Here is a 14,387-nt window from a genome sequence, read left to right as displayed (position 1 = left end):
CCCACATGTTGAATTTTCCATGCATTGTAGTTTTCTCCTCACTTGAGCATGTATAGGATATTGTAGAGTAGCACTGAAATATCTCCTTCCACCTTGGCATCATAACATTCTGTTAATAACTCAAAGCTGCCCAGTACCCTTTGTTGCCTTTTATACAAAACAGCTCTCCCAGAACACCTATATAAGGGTCCTCTCATTTCTCTCTTTCACTCATTCTTTTAGTTTTCATCCTCAATTAAGTAACCACCTTGCACAATCTATTCATTCTTAAGGCACATTAACTAGACCAGGAAATGACAGAAAGATTCCTTGGCTAGAAGAAATAACAAAAATATTACAATTTATAGCAATATTATTTAGAGCAGAAGGGGACAACCTTAGGGTCCTTGTGTGTCCAATGGCCCTCAGACTAATTTCAAAAGCCCTGTGTATTAAATCATTTCAGGCCTCTGATGAGATTGATTAGTCCATTCCCTGGCATCCCACTGGTAAGAAAGAAGGAGAGAAAGAAAAAGGGATGACACAGATGTAAAGATATAGTGATGCCAGTCCTTTCATAACAGAGCAGCATTCCCAAATCCGATTCCTTTTAGATGTTTTAGGCTTCAACTTCCATCATGTGCTGTAAAGTCCCTGGTTCAACTCTCACTTCAGTCTCAGTGATGGTAGTAGCCTTACTATTACTTATACACCACTGCACTTCAACCCTCACATTGAAATATAATATTTGACTTAGTTACAAACTAGGTGTTATTGTTCACTGCCCCCCTCCCCCCAGCTCTCATTCTCTCTCTCTCCCTTTTGTTTTGGACAGATATAAGAATTTTTCAGAGAAAAGGCCAGCATCACTTTCTGCCCAGTTGCAGCCAGTCACACCTCCCTCTAGAGGCTGTTGGGATTGCCCTTGTCCAAGTCTCCAACCCCATTACCAGGAGGCAGCAATCAAGTTTGCCCTGAAGAACATCAGCCCAATCTACCAGGAGGTAGTGGAAAAATATCAGGAACTGGCTCTTTCTGGGAGCAAAATAAGACCTTCTACCCCAGTCAGCTAAATAAATGGAAGGGGAAGAAGCCTGAAATTTACAGTACATGTGGGAAAATATATTGGTAGTTCAAAACTGCATAAATCGAACAGTCATAAATAAAAATAAAACTGTCACTGGAGAATGACTGCCAGCAGCCAGAACAACAACAAAAAACTTTGCAGTTATATCCACAGCATAGTTTAATAGTCATTACCTCAAGATATATAATAAGGCCTTTATTACAGAGGTGTGGAGATAGGATGATGCCACTCCTTTGGCCATGCAATAGTCTTCCCCAGCCTGGTGCCACTCTAGATATCGCTGACTGGAAGTCAAGAATGGTGGGACTTGAGGTTCCAAACTTCTGGAGGGTATCAACTTGAACAAAGCTGTTCTAAAGGTAATATACAGTGTTTAAAGTATTTTTATTCTACTTTGCAGCCAAACTGAGACATAAAGTGATTTAATGTATAATCAGTAAAACAAGACAGTCACTGCCCACAGGCTTACAGCCAAGAAAAGACAAGCTGGGGGGGCGGGGGGGCGGGGAGAGAATGTAGAGGGAAGGGGTGGGGAACTTAATTCTTGTAGAAAAGCTACTGGAATGGCTTTGCTTTCCCTGCTCTTTCCAGCCAACTGGAATGGCTGGTGGTAGAATCAGTTGTTGGAGAGGAGCCTTCACAAGCATGGTTGCCTCTCGTTGTTTAATATTGTAAATCCAGGCTCTAAGATTTTAGATTCTAGATTTTTGTTTCTATTCCTTTGGCAGGGGTGGTCAACTTGAAACACCCCCCCCCCCCGCCCAGATGTTTTGATTTAGAAGCCCTATCTGCAACACTGCCATAAGTATGAAACAATTCTAAATTTGCTAGTGTAGATTTGCCTTCTGAATACATCACTCACAGAGGATCAAGTTGTGTTAAAAGTAAATACTCCCTTGCCTGAAATATTTAATTGATCAGCAGACATTCAGCAGCTTCTATTATCATGAGTTGATCCATGATGCAGGAGAGATGCAGTAGAAATGCCACACTTGGCAGTCTTCCCTCATATCACCCTTGTGAAGGTGGCATTACTTCCAGATGCTGTGCTTCTGTAGGGAAATTATACCCCATGTCTTTCAAAGAATTAGCAGCTGTGCAATAATTTATGTATGCCAACTTGAAGAGGGATTCATCTGTCCCTCCTCCCCTACAGGAGCCCATTGTTTGTTTGTCAAGAAAGAGAATATTGAACTTTGTCTTTGTCTTATCTGGGTCCCTTAGCTGCAGTCCAGACTGCTAGGAGACTCTCTTCCCCAGGTCATTTTTTTCTTGTTTTTTCCCCCTTTTTTATAATTGCTTGTAACTATTACTCTGTCTAGGAAAACTAGCCAAGTGAAGTCAGGGAAGGGTAGTGTAGTGTAGGAGAGACAAGGCAGGAGACAAAGACAAGGCAGGGGAAAAAGGTAGGGCCTGCTAGGGGTGCCCTATATCAGGCCAGGAGATGGCCATGATGGGAATCATGAGTGTTGCTGTCCGCTGTGACACCTGTGACATGTTTGCCTTCTCCCTCAAGAGAGGCAGGGCTACACTTACCCCAGGTGCAAGCTGGTGTCCCTCCTAGAGGAGAAGGTGAGGAGGAGGAGGTGAGGAGTCTAAGGGCCCAGAGAGCTCTCCAGGCTGCCCAGGAGCAGCCCCCCTCTGGACAGAAGGTTGAGGGAGAGTGAGCAGGAAACAGCCAGCCAGACATGGAGACATGTCACCCACAGGAGGAGAAGGCTGTCATGGCCTCCTCAGTCTCCTGCTGCTGACCTGGAGCTGGGAAACAGGTTTTCTCCACTTGGGGAGGCTGGAGATTATGACTTGGGGGACCAACCTGTCCAAGATCTCCAGCCTGGGGCTAGCTGTGGCCAGGGGACCACTGCAGGAGAGGCAAGGGCCATGGCACGGCCATCTACCGCCACTGGGAAGAGACAGCGGTGGGTGATCGTCAGCAGGGATTCCCTGCTAAGGGGTACTAAGGCAGTGGTGTGCCACCCTGACCTTGGAGTGAGGGAGGTCTGTTGCCTCCTGGGCAGATGCAACTGGAATGTGACAGACAGAGCCTTTTTCCCTTGGGAGGTTCACCGGCTGCTTCTGGTGATCCACATGGGGATGAACAACACAGCCAGGCAGGGGGTGGGCAGCATCACTAGTGACTTCGAAGGTCTCATCAAGAAACTCAGGGATCTAAAGGCACAAGTGGCCTTTTCCTCTATCTTGCCAGTCTGGGGATTTGGGCCAGCCAGGGAAAGACGGGTTGCCAAGCTGAATGACTGGCTCAGGGAATGGTGGCAGAAGAAATGCTTCAGGTTCCTAGACCATGGCACTGGTTTCTTGCCAATGGAGTTCTGGCGAGGGACAGGGAGTACCTCACGAGGATGGGGGAAAAGTTCTTCAGAAATGCTCTAGTGAGCTTTGTCAGAATCAGGAAAGGGAGGAGGAGGATGGGAGACCCAAATAAAAGGATGTAGGAAGCAGTGAGATGCATGCATACCAATGCTAGGAGGATGGGTAATAAGTAGGAAGAGCTTGAGGCTTTCCTGGAAGTAGGAGTGTATGACCTGGTGGGGATCATGGTAACTTGGTGGGATGAAAGGCAAGGCTGGAATGCAAACATAGAGGGGTATGTCCTGTTTAGAAAGGACAGGAATGGAAAGAGGGGGAGGGGGCATAGTGTTATATGTCAGGGAAGGGATAGGATGCAATGAGACAGAAGATGGCAGAGATGGGGATCTGGCAGAAAACTAAGGGGTTTTGACAAGGGGATATACTGGTTGAGAAATTGAGAAGTTTTGGGGATAGACAGGTGCCCAATGGATTAGGGCATGGTTGATGGCCCAAAAGCAGAGGGTAACTATTAGTGGGGATCAAGGCCTGGTTCAGAGGGAAACTTCTAAATCTAAACATCACAGAGCGGTCAGAAGCAACCCTCCACCCCGACTTCCTTAGTTGTCTTGGAGACCGCAACACCTCCAGGTGTCCGAACAGAGGGTATAAGGTCCGTCCCCATCCACACACCCAAATGACCCTGTGTGTAGGGACAATGGAGTGTGGCAGTCTTACGACAGCCAGTGGGGTGGAGGGCAGGTTCTGTGAATGCACAGATGACCACTCAAAGGTAAGCAACCTGCCTTTCTTCTTCATGGTCTCTGTGCATCACACATGTAGGTGACTAGCAAGCTTACCCTTTGTGGATGGAAGGGCTGTCATTGCAGAACAGCTGAAAGGACTACCCTAAGGCACAGTCCTGTCTTGCATTTATGTTGAGCCTGTAGTGCTGAACAAAGGTTGATTGGGTGGACCATGTGGCTACTTTGCAGACACTGTGGAGAGAGATTCCAGCCAGGGAAGCAGCAGATGTAGCGTGTGCTTGCGTGGAGTGCATGTGAGGGTGTGGTGGGATGGTTGAGCCCTGCCATCTCATAAGCTAGGGAAATGGTACTGGATATGCACTTGGAAAGTCTCTGGGGCGAGATGGTATCCCCCTTGGTCTGGCCACTACAGCAGATGAAAAGATGGTTTGTGTGGCAGAGCTGTTCTGTGCACAACATGTAGAAGGCAAGCATTCTGTGGACATCCAGGCAGTGGAGCAATGCTTCTAGGGGAGTGCATGGGCTTGGGAGGCTGGGAGGACGTTTTGGTTCATGTGGAAGGCGGAGGTGACCTTGGGCCAGAACTGTGGATCTCTGTGAACAACTGTGTCCTTGTAGAAGGTGATGGATGGGTTTTCAACCCTAACAACTGCCAATTCACTTGAGGGAGTATAGGACAATGGAGAGCCTCCACAAAAGGGTGTAGGGGCATACTGGTAGAGTAATATTTTGGAGGACACAGAGGAACCTGCATGCTAGAGGGTGTGTGAACACAGAGGAACTTGGGATGGGGGGGGGGTGATGAGACTGCAGCCAGATGGACCCTGAAGGAGGATGATGACAGTCCTGAGCTGAAGCATGTCTGGAGATATGGGAAGGGTCTAGGTTTCCCGCCCTGGCGTGGCAAGTGAAGGCAATCCATTTGGTCAGGTAGGACTTGTGGGTGGAGGGTTTTAGGGCAGCCTGTAAAAAAGATGCGATAGCCAGGGGGTGGTGCTGAGTAGAGGTTTTTCTCCAGGCAGGTTCAGGGTGCTGATGTCTGGGTGAAGCTCCTGGCCCTCTGAGAAGGCAGGTTGTGGTTCTATGGCAGGTGGAAGAATGTTTTGTTGGACAAGTAGAAGAGGGAGCCACAGCTGTCATGGCCACCAGAGGTTTATGAGGAGATAATCTGTGTGGTCCCTTTGGATTTTGGGGATCACCTTGATGAGGAGAGGGAAGTGGGGGAAGGCATAGGAGGTGTGGGAGCCATGGCTGTTGCAGCCACCAGGGGGTGATGGGGAGGTAGTGGTTCTTCTGGATTTTGGCAACCACCTTTGTAGTCAGGGGGAGGGGGAGTAGGTGTAAAAAAGGGTCCCTTCCCATCTCAGGTCAGTGAAGTGTACTACCAACAGCATGGCAACCATGAAGCCCAGGAGTTTCTGTAAGGTGTGGGTGGTGGAGCAGACTGGGTCCTGACAGCTGTGGTGCAGGAGGTAAGTCTCGACCCATGGCTGTGTGAGGACTTCTGTCCCCTTGCAACTCTTCTATGATTCTATGAATTGCTCATCCTGGTTACACTTAATGGCTGCAAGAGCACCTGGAGAGTCTGGCCTTGGGATTAGCACCTCCACTACTCTCATCTCAATGTCTGGAATTGGCCCACATTCTAAGGCCTCCCCTGCTCCACCTCCTCCGAGTCCCAATCAGCATGTCTTAGGAATGCACGCTAAGAACAACTGCCTTTCTCATTCCCAACACATTACTCAGCTTACTAGAGGGCTCTTATTGTTGCATGGTCTTGTTAACTATGAAGTGCTAATAAAGATCTACATTGGTGTTTTGGAGCCTAGGGCAGGAAGGGAAGGGTCTGGCTCAGACAGCATTCACCACCTGGAGCACTTTGCTTTTGGGCCTGGCAGTGAAGACGTTAGTCAATATGCCCTTGCCCAGGAAAAGCAGGTAAATGGGATGCTCATCAGTTGGCAGTGGCTTTCATGCTTATAAAAAGATGCCTAAATGCCATTGAGAAAATAAGAGGAAAGTCGGAAAAAGAAAAAAGTCCTGCATGGGTTCAGAGGAACTAGAAAGGAGAAAAAATTCTAGTGTGTATATGGGACATTGTTTTTGTGGAAAAATATGACAAGAGACCATGGCCAAGTTAACATAGAGGGAGAGGAAGAACTTCACAAGGCACCAGAGAAGATAGTTGAAGAAGCTGAGGCAAGAGGTGGGAACTCCTCCCATTTAGACCAAATGCTGAGGTGATGGAGGGGTTCCCATCAAAACACTGTCAACTATGAAATCTTCCTAACAACAGCCTCCATGCAGGTACAAAGCTCATATGTGTGATGCACAGAGAGCACAAAGAAGGAGAAATTGTGTGTGAGAAAGACAGAAACAGAGACAAAGAGTGTAAGGCCACACAAAAGACCAGGAGGGTATTTGTGAGCAAGATCACATGAGGAACAACAGTGCATGGACACAAGATGTTTGTTGGGACACTGGAAAAAACAGAAAAAGTAAAAACCCAAAAGAATCTGAAGAAAAAACAGGAATGCTCATTTGAGTAAACTAACATGATATAATCTAGACATTAAAAAATGCAGTAAGTTTTGATCCTTTAAAATTATCTTTATTCAAGTTTTCAACGAATAGATGACTAAAATAAGCAGGAGTACACAAAAGTACAAACTTAAATCCAATAATGTTTGCATACTGGCATGGTGCTTTTGAATGGTATGAACTTCTGTATTAACCTACTGGCTTCAGAAGAACCCTGCTCCCCATGCAAACACATCCTCCCACCCCATCTTTACAGTTAGCTTCTCTGTCCCCTTTCAATTAACCGTTCAGTTAGCAGTATTAAGAACTGAGGTTTCCTGAATTTACTTAATGGCTTTCATCCTTGTAACTTAAAATTTGAAACTATGTTTTCACTAGAAGAGACAGTGAAACATGAGAAGAATGCAAAAGAGCATTTCCTATTATTTTGCTTTTGGTTAGCAGTTTGTCATCAGTTTAAGTTCAACTGATTCCTGGATCTACCTATTGACTGAAAAGCTTCAGACATGGCTTGTTATGAAGCTTCAACTGCCTAGAAAATTAATTAGGATAAATGGAACAGATTGACCTGGTTTTGCACATAAAATGGACTTAGTATGGGTTGTTGAATCATGGACTGTTGTTAAAATGGGAGTTGCCATAATGTATTTACCCTGTGCTGTTGCTTTTTAACAGGTTGTTAACCATGAGCAACCCAGGAAATGAACTCATGGTTGCTGTGAACTCTGGGCTCCTTTTGGTTAATTACCTGTACCTAAACCATAGTATAACCTTTACATGTAAAAACAACCCATGATTTAACCAGAACCCATGTTCAATCCATGCTGAACCTGTACTTTCAGTTATCATTATGTGTGATCCAGGTCACTGAGTTTGATGCAACAAGGACACCCATATCCTAACAGGACATGAGAAACAGTGCTATAAGTTATGTGGATCTATACTATATATTCATCAGTTTCTTGAGTAATGGAATGGCTGTTAGAGGAGAATGTTCTGGGTGAAAGTGTGTAATGAGAAGAGTTCTTGAGCTGCTCCTCTGGAAAGTATAAGCTCTTGTGAATCAGATCTTTGACAGCAGAAACATCATCTTCAGCTATGAAAGAAAGAGGCAAACACATCATCACTAGCAAGAAGTATTGTTGCAATAATATAATATTGAAGAATCAGTGTACTTCAGCTCTGTGATTCCTAACTGTCATAAGAATTTGTGGAATTCACTTCTTAAAAGCATAAATGCATATTCTAGCAATGTTTTAGGGAAGACTTAAACTAGATTCATAGGATCATCCCACATCCAACAGGGAATTTTTTGCAGGACACTCATGGAGAACTCAACTTGTAAATAGATTCAGGTGCTGATTTTTGCTGAGAAACCATGCCTCTGGTGTGCCCACAACTGGAGTACTATGTCTAGGTCTGGGCTCCACATTACAGGACAGACATAGCTAGGCTGGAGTCAGTGCAGTGCAGGGCCACAAGGATGGTGGCCAGATTGCAGGGAAAGCCGTATGAGGTGAGACTGAGGGAGCTGGGTCTTTTCAGCCTGGAGAAGAGGAGCCTCTGAGGGAGTCTTTTAGCAACTTACAGGTATGTGAGGGGATATCATGTGAAGGAGGGCTGTGACCTGTTCTTCCTTGCAATGGAGGGCAGGACGTGTTCCAATGGGGCAAAGTTCAAGGAACTAGGATTCAGGTTGGATGTCAGGAAGTACTTCCTGGCAGTTAGGATCCCTAGGATATGGAATGGGCTTCCAAGGGAGGTGGTTGAGGCCCCATCAGTGAGGGTGTTCAAGGAAAGATTGCACAACCATATACTGGGGATTACACGAGTGGAGCCAGCTGGAGCTGGGGATCAGACTAGATGGCCCAGGAGGCCCCTTCTCACTCGTTTTGTTTCTAACCAAAAGAAACAACCTATTTACAAGAGCAGGTTCCAGGTGGAGCTGTACAATGATGTGAATGCAAACAACAGATTCTGTGTACTCACTCATCTGTCATTTAAAAACAAACGGAACTTTATGGTTGATAGTTCTATCAAAAGTTAATTACTTATGCATGAAGACAGTAATCTCAAAACAAGGAGATATTTCACACAAAAACCAGGAAAAGGCTGTTGACTTCATGCCCTGTTTGATGTGTCCTGAGACATTAATGTGCCATCTAGACAACTAATGTTGCATTAAAAATTGTTAACTTGTTTTAGTGGTGGGTTTCTATTTTAGCATTCGTTGCTGGACAATTGTTATTTTTATTTTTTAGACTAATTTGCTGCAAACCGTCCTGAGACTTTTAAGTATGGGATGGTATAGAAATGTTTTAAATAAATAAATAAATAAGAAAGAAAGCTGAACTAAATGGCCTCTGAAGACTGACCGACTAAGGCAATTCTTATGGTTTGCTTCTCTGAGTTGCAGGAATGCTTTCAAGTGTACAGGCCAACAACTTCAAATACAAATCAAATACAGAGTGATTCCTGCATTCAGTAGATGAGACTCACCCTACAAAAATCCATTTCCATCCCTTTCTCTACTGATTATACATGATGGTGAGAACATGTATGTATGAATCAATCAATCCTCCTTAAGCATTCCACTTCAATACATTGTACCAGTCTGCTTGTCATGAAAAAATATTTCAAAATTGTAAACAGTGTTGCAATGGGGGAAGGAAGTTGCCAATCAGATGTTTTAAATCATGGTGAGCAGCTTCTGACCATCCAGGTTTTTAGCTTACAGTCCTATCTGCTCTAGCCAGCATACTCAATAGTGAGAGGATATGGGATAATCACAAGTTGTTCACCCTTGTTTTAAATACACTTAGGGAACAATCTGACATCTTCTGGAAGACCATAAGATTTTTCCAAGTATGAACCACCACTCCACCTTACCCTTTTGCAGCCAGCATGGAAATAACTGGCAACTACCTCCCCTGCGGTTGTAACTGGGCTTCAGAGTGAGGGAGGGGGGAGGCAACTGGGCCTCAGAGCAGCTGGGGCTGTGGAGTTGCACTGATTCCCTCCCCACCCTGCGCTAAATGACCATCTGGATTAAATGTGGGGTGTGAAGTGTTGCAAGCAGCAGCAGCAATTGCCACTGCAGCTTGTACCTAACATTTGGCATGAGGAGGATAAGCCTGCACCCTTCCTGTATATTTAATACTTTGCATTAAAACCTCCAATCACAGAAATTGATGAATTTTAGGATGGAATCCTAAATCAGCTGCTCATAGTTCTTGTTCTCCCTTTCTGTTCTTTTATTTCTTATAATCAAAACCTCTCTAACATTTTTAGGTTATAGAAGGCTTATGACGTACCCACATGCAGCTGGAGCAGAAGATCTCTGTATTCAGAGTTATTCTCTAGTATCTTCAGCAAATTGGTGGATTCCATTCTCTCTAACTGCACATCCCAGTAGATGTAGATCTTTTGGTTAAAGCTGACATATACCAGACAAGGGCTGTTAAAGCCTCCTTTGCAGGCAAAGAGGCCTAAATAAATGAAACAGCCATCATTGAAGAACTAAACAAATTTCAGGAAAAGATTATTGAGCTACAAGAATATTTAATAACAACATCAGATGATGATACGCATGGTGGTGTACACCACACAGAAAGCTTCAGCTATTAGGCTTCAGAGAAATTAAATAAACAAGCATATCTCAATTTACCCTACAGCCCTAATCAGTTGAGATAAAATACAAATCTACTGGTGAGCAACTGCAACATGAGCTTGTAAATGTAGCACTGCAAATTTTTCAAGGACTGGATGTAGGGTTCTTCTGCTGAGGTAATGACTGAGCAAGGACTTCTGATCAAGTGCTCACAGAGGGCTCTACATGCATATTCTCAACCTGATTGTTGTACATGATATAGCTAACACCTAAATGTATGTAATACCTATTTAGCTGTAAAGGAATATGGTTTTAGTGGTCATATTTATACCACTTTCCAGGAAATATATCAATATATATAAACAATTAGCAGGAAGCTGTAACTGTACTATAAATTGTCATTTTTCACTTAATCCACCCTTGGGTGCAGAGGAATCTTTTCTAGTCCAAATTCCAGGAATCTTTTTAACTGGAGATGCCTAGATTTAAATCTTGGACTTTATGCATGCAAAGCATGTATTTTACCAATGAACTATGGACATCTGACTAAAAGTAGTAGAACATGGCATTAAATGAACATATCAAGCTGCTTAACAGTGAGTCAGGCCATCGGTCCATCTGGCCCAGTACTATCTCATCTGTATGGCCAAGCTTTGACCTTTCTGAGTGGATAAAGAAGAGTGGATGAATTAATGAATGTAGTGCTTCATATTGACTTTCCAAAATCTTAGGCAGCAGTCCCTGAGCCCTGCTACCTGAGCACCATTAACTTGAAATGACAGGAAGTGAACTGGGAGTCCTCTGCATGAAGATTGTGTGTTCTACCAAGAGCCTTCTCACACAGAGTATGGAGTTTAGTGGTTACCCAAGTTTATGTATCTATAGTCAAATAAGCAACTCACCTGCACAGAACGCACTCACATTTTCATCTACTTGGAACCTAGCCACTGTACGGCTGTGGTCTATGATGTATGTCTGTCCATCCCAAGCACAGGCAATTACCTCTTCATGTCCATTGCCCTGGAAGAGTTAAAAGCTTCTGATTAGGAAGAATAAATCTGATCAACCCACATTCCTGTATCCATCTAGCCCAGCACTAGCAGCTTATTGCTAAAGTTAAAATCTGGGAGGTTGATACAACAAGAAACAAGACTGACGACTACAGATACAAGCAGCCAATTTATGGGTTACAATAGCTGCAAAGCATATTATGGGGAGGAAGAGAGAAACAGCACTCTAAGTGCCCTGTGCCAACATGAGCACCATCAGAGTTGTTTTACTGGCTAAAGATCCAAGATATTATCTGTTAAGACCATTAAAAAGAGGCAAGTTTTCACTTGAAACTGCCTGGAGGGTTATCTTCCTAGAAGCATTATGAAGATGCTCTTAACTTTCTAAAGAATTTATATACATTTAATAAATATAGAATTTTAGTTGAGAACCACCAGAATAATACAAGCCTCTGTTCGCCTGAAATTGTTTATGCCTCCAACAAGCTGTCAAGCACATATTGTCTCATTTCAACCCTCCCATCCTCTTTATAAGAGTATGGTTGCCTCTGCTGCTAATTCACCAAAGTAGCCTTTCTTTTTCTCCTTGCCAGGGCATCAGTTCCTTGTCCCCTGAATCTAGGGAGAAAAAGCAGGTGGATGACAATGGCCACACTGGTGGTGATGCCTCGCTCTCAGAAGAATGCATGCCAGCACCATATGCAGGGAAAAGTATCCCTAAAAGCAAATAAACTGTTTTATTTTGTGGTGCTTCATTTAAAGGTTGCTGCCTGAATTATTTAGGACAGAATGGGTAACTCCAAGATGTTCCTCTCTTTCCTAATAGATGATCTGGGTGTATTTGCATCTACCTGTCCAACTGTTGCAATCTAGAACACAACTCACAGTAACATCCAGTTTTTCTAGAGCAAAAAGTTGGTGGTCGACCTGCACTGACCACAGCAGCTTGTCTGCTCCCTCCATGAGTTTCAGAGTCCCTACAGGGGAAAGAGAAGGTTAAATGGAAAATGGCCCCATGTTCTTTCTGTATGCTGTGCCACAGAGATCTCATTTTACAGGGTAGTAGTTCCTATCCTGGTGTATTGAACTAAATCTGGCCTGACGCATCTAGCAAAACACACTTTATTTGGATATTATTGACACAAGAATGTTCTTGCTGTGAACAGTTCATTTCTTAATTTCTTTTGGGCTGTGGGTCTATAATCAGCAGTTTGTTGATTTTAAGTTTTCCCTGCCAATGGGGTTTGGTAGACCTGCAGTAGCTCTGGTTTGCCTATGGAACTGGAAGATGACCTAAGCATCACCACCCTAACAGTGGCACTCATTTAGCACCGGGTATCCTAAGGAACTGTGGATAATTATTCAATGACCAGAGTGCAAATGGTGAAAGAGTGCAAACAGTGATGGGTCCAACCGAATATAGGCTGGAGTTGTTGTAAGAATCCTCTTGGTGGCAGTGATGCTGGGTAAGTAAAGATACTTCTTTGTTGCCTTTAAACCTGTACAGTGTCAGACAGCAGAGCTTTCCCAAGATTAAGGGGCATTTCATAGCGGCCCACAGTAACTGTTTGCACAGATACCATCGATTTTGACTTAAGAACAGAAAAAAGATCAGGAAGAGAAAATTAGACAAAATTGCTATAAAATGCATTGGAGATTAAGAATTAAAGATGAATTTCTGTTCATAGTATTTTTTAATATAATTCCTGACTGTGGAACACACTCCCCAGAGAGGTTCACCTGGCACCAATGCTTCTTTTCAGCAAATAAAACCTTTTTATTCTTCCACTATTTTATTGTTAATTTATCTTAATATGTGGTTTTACAGTTACATTTAATATTGAATGCTGTGCTACTTTTACTTTATCTTATTTTATTGTTATTGTAAACCATACCAAAACATCTATGATGGGATGGTATACAAAAGTTTTAAATAAATAAAATAAAATAATTATTTATATTTTTTATCATTGAAATTCTTCATTTTGTTTTTATGAGCATTTATTTGATGTATTTGTTATGACCTTTGGCTAGTAAAATACACTTTTTTAAAAAACTGACTTTAAAAAGTTGCAGCCTCATCTGCTCAGCCTGCTATGATTTCCTTTCAAATTATTCTGCCGGAGGATGTGGAGAGACTGAATCCCACCAAATGTAATCTTGATTTTTGCCCTTCCTAATTCCTTAAACTTGACAGATCTTTCTTGCACATTGAGTATTAGCTGGGCATTGCCCCTCTGAGAGAGGATGTCATTCTAGTCTCAGAGGGGCAAGCCAGTTACCCATCACAGGGTTTAAATAGCCCATCCAGATGATAAGTCACAGGCAAGCCAAAAAATAAAAGAACCCTTTGGCTAGAGTGTCAAAAAGCTCTGCTGTTCTGGTCAGGAGGCTCTAGCTAATGACAGCTAGCAGAATGCAGCAAGCATCTGTTTTCCTCAGGCTCCTACCAATACTGGAGGGAGAGGATTGCTCAAGAGCAATACTGCTCTTCCTGCAGCATTGGCAGGAGCTCAGAAGTTAGTGTTGTCTGCAGACCACATTCCCAGGCCCCATTTAGAACCAGCCTTTTGGTCCTGCTTCCCTTGAGAGAAAGGCAAGTCAAACAGCTGGCTCTCACCTGCCACCACCACTGCAGCAGGAGAAAGAGCAGGAATGCACTGCTACCTTTGCCTTACTCCTTTCCAAGGAAGAGGTGCATGAGAAAATTTGGTCCTTCTCCCACAGCAACTTCTCAAGCCTTGTATAGGACTTGGAAAGAGGAGTGCTAGACACCAGCTTGCCCTCCTGCTCCTGGGTGGTATGACCCCTGCAGGCAACATGCCATCTGAATGCGAGCATGGGAGTACTGCAGAGCAGGATGGTACATTAAACCAGGTCAATTCCCAGGGCAACCCAGCCAAACATGCTCCCTGCCTCTTAACTGCTGCTCAGCTCTGGTATATCATGCTTGAGCCACATGAAGGGACATAGGTGGGCTCTGTGTTGCTCAGCTGCAGCATGCATCTTACTCTGGGCTTCTGCGCCTAGCACAAGGCATTCCTTCCCTTCTCATCTGCCCATTCCTGGTTCCTTGCCCAACACTC

General features: G+C 43.9%; 2 protein-coding genes across 3 annotated transcripts in view; one reads left to right on the top strand and one right to left on the bottom strand.

Moving 5' to 3' along the window:
• Positions 1 to 1,052, top strand: part of TEX52 (testis expressed 52) — a 20,908-nt gene extending 19,856 nt beyond the window's left edge. The window contains exon 2 of the mRNA XM_044417786.1: positions 815 to 1,052. Within this exon, the coding sequence (XP_044273721.1) occupies positions 815 to 1,052 (238 nt within the window). The remainder of the gene's footprint in view (positions 1 to 814) is intronic.
• Positions 1,053 to 6,735: 5,683 nt separating this feature from the next.
• Positions 6,736 to 14,387, bottom strand: part of ITFG2 (integrin alpha FG-GAP repeat containing 2) — a 109,088-nt gene continuing 101,436 nt past the window's right edge. For both annotated transcript variants that reach the window (XM_044417782.1, XM_044417783.1), the window contains 4 exons: positions 12,187 to 12,278; positions 11,194 to 11,311; positions 9,996 to 10,169; positions 6,736 to 7,777 (listed from right to left, as the gene is read on the bottom strand). In XM_044417782.1, the coding sequence (XP_044273717.1) occupies positions 7,620 to 7,777; positions 9,996 to 10,169; positions 11,194 to 11,311; positions 12,187 to 12,278 (542 nt within the window). In that variant the 3' untranslated portion in view covers positions 6,736 to 7,619. The remainder of the gene's footprint in view (positions 7,778 to 9,995; positions 10,170 to 11,193; positions 11,312 to 12,186; positions 12,279 to 14,387) is intronic.

Source organism: Varanus komodoensis, unplaced genomic scaffold, assembly GCF_004798865.1.
Source record: "Varanus komodoensis strain SLA01 unplaced genomic scaffold, ASM479886v1 scaffold9, whole genome shotgun sequence".
Taxonomy (NCBI): Eukaryota; Metazoa; Chordata; class Lepidosauria; order Squamata; family Varanidae; genus Varanus; species Varanus komodoensis.
This window is presented reverse-complemented; position numbering and strand designations above follow the sequence as displayed.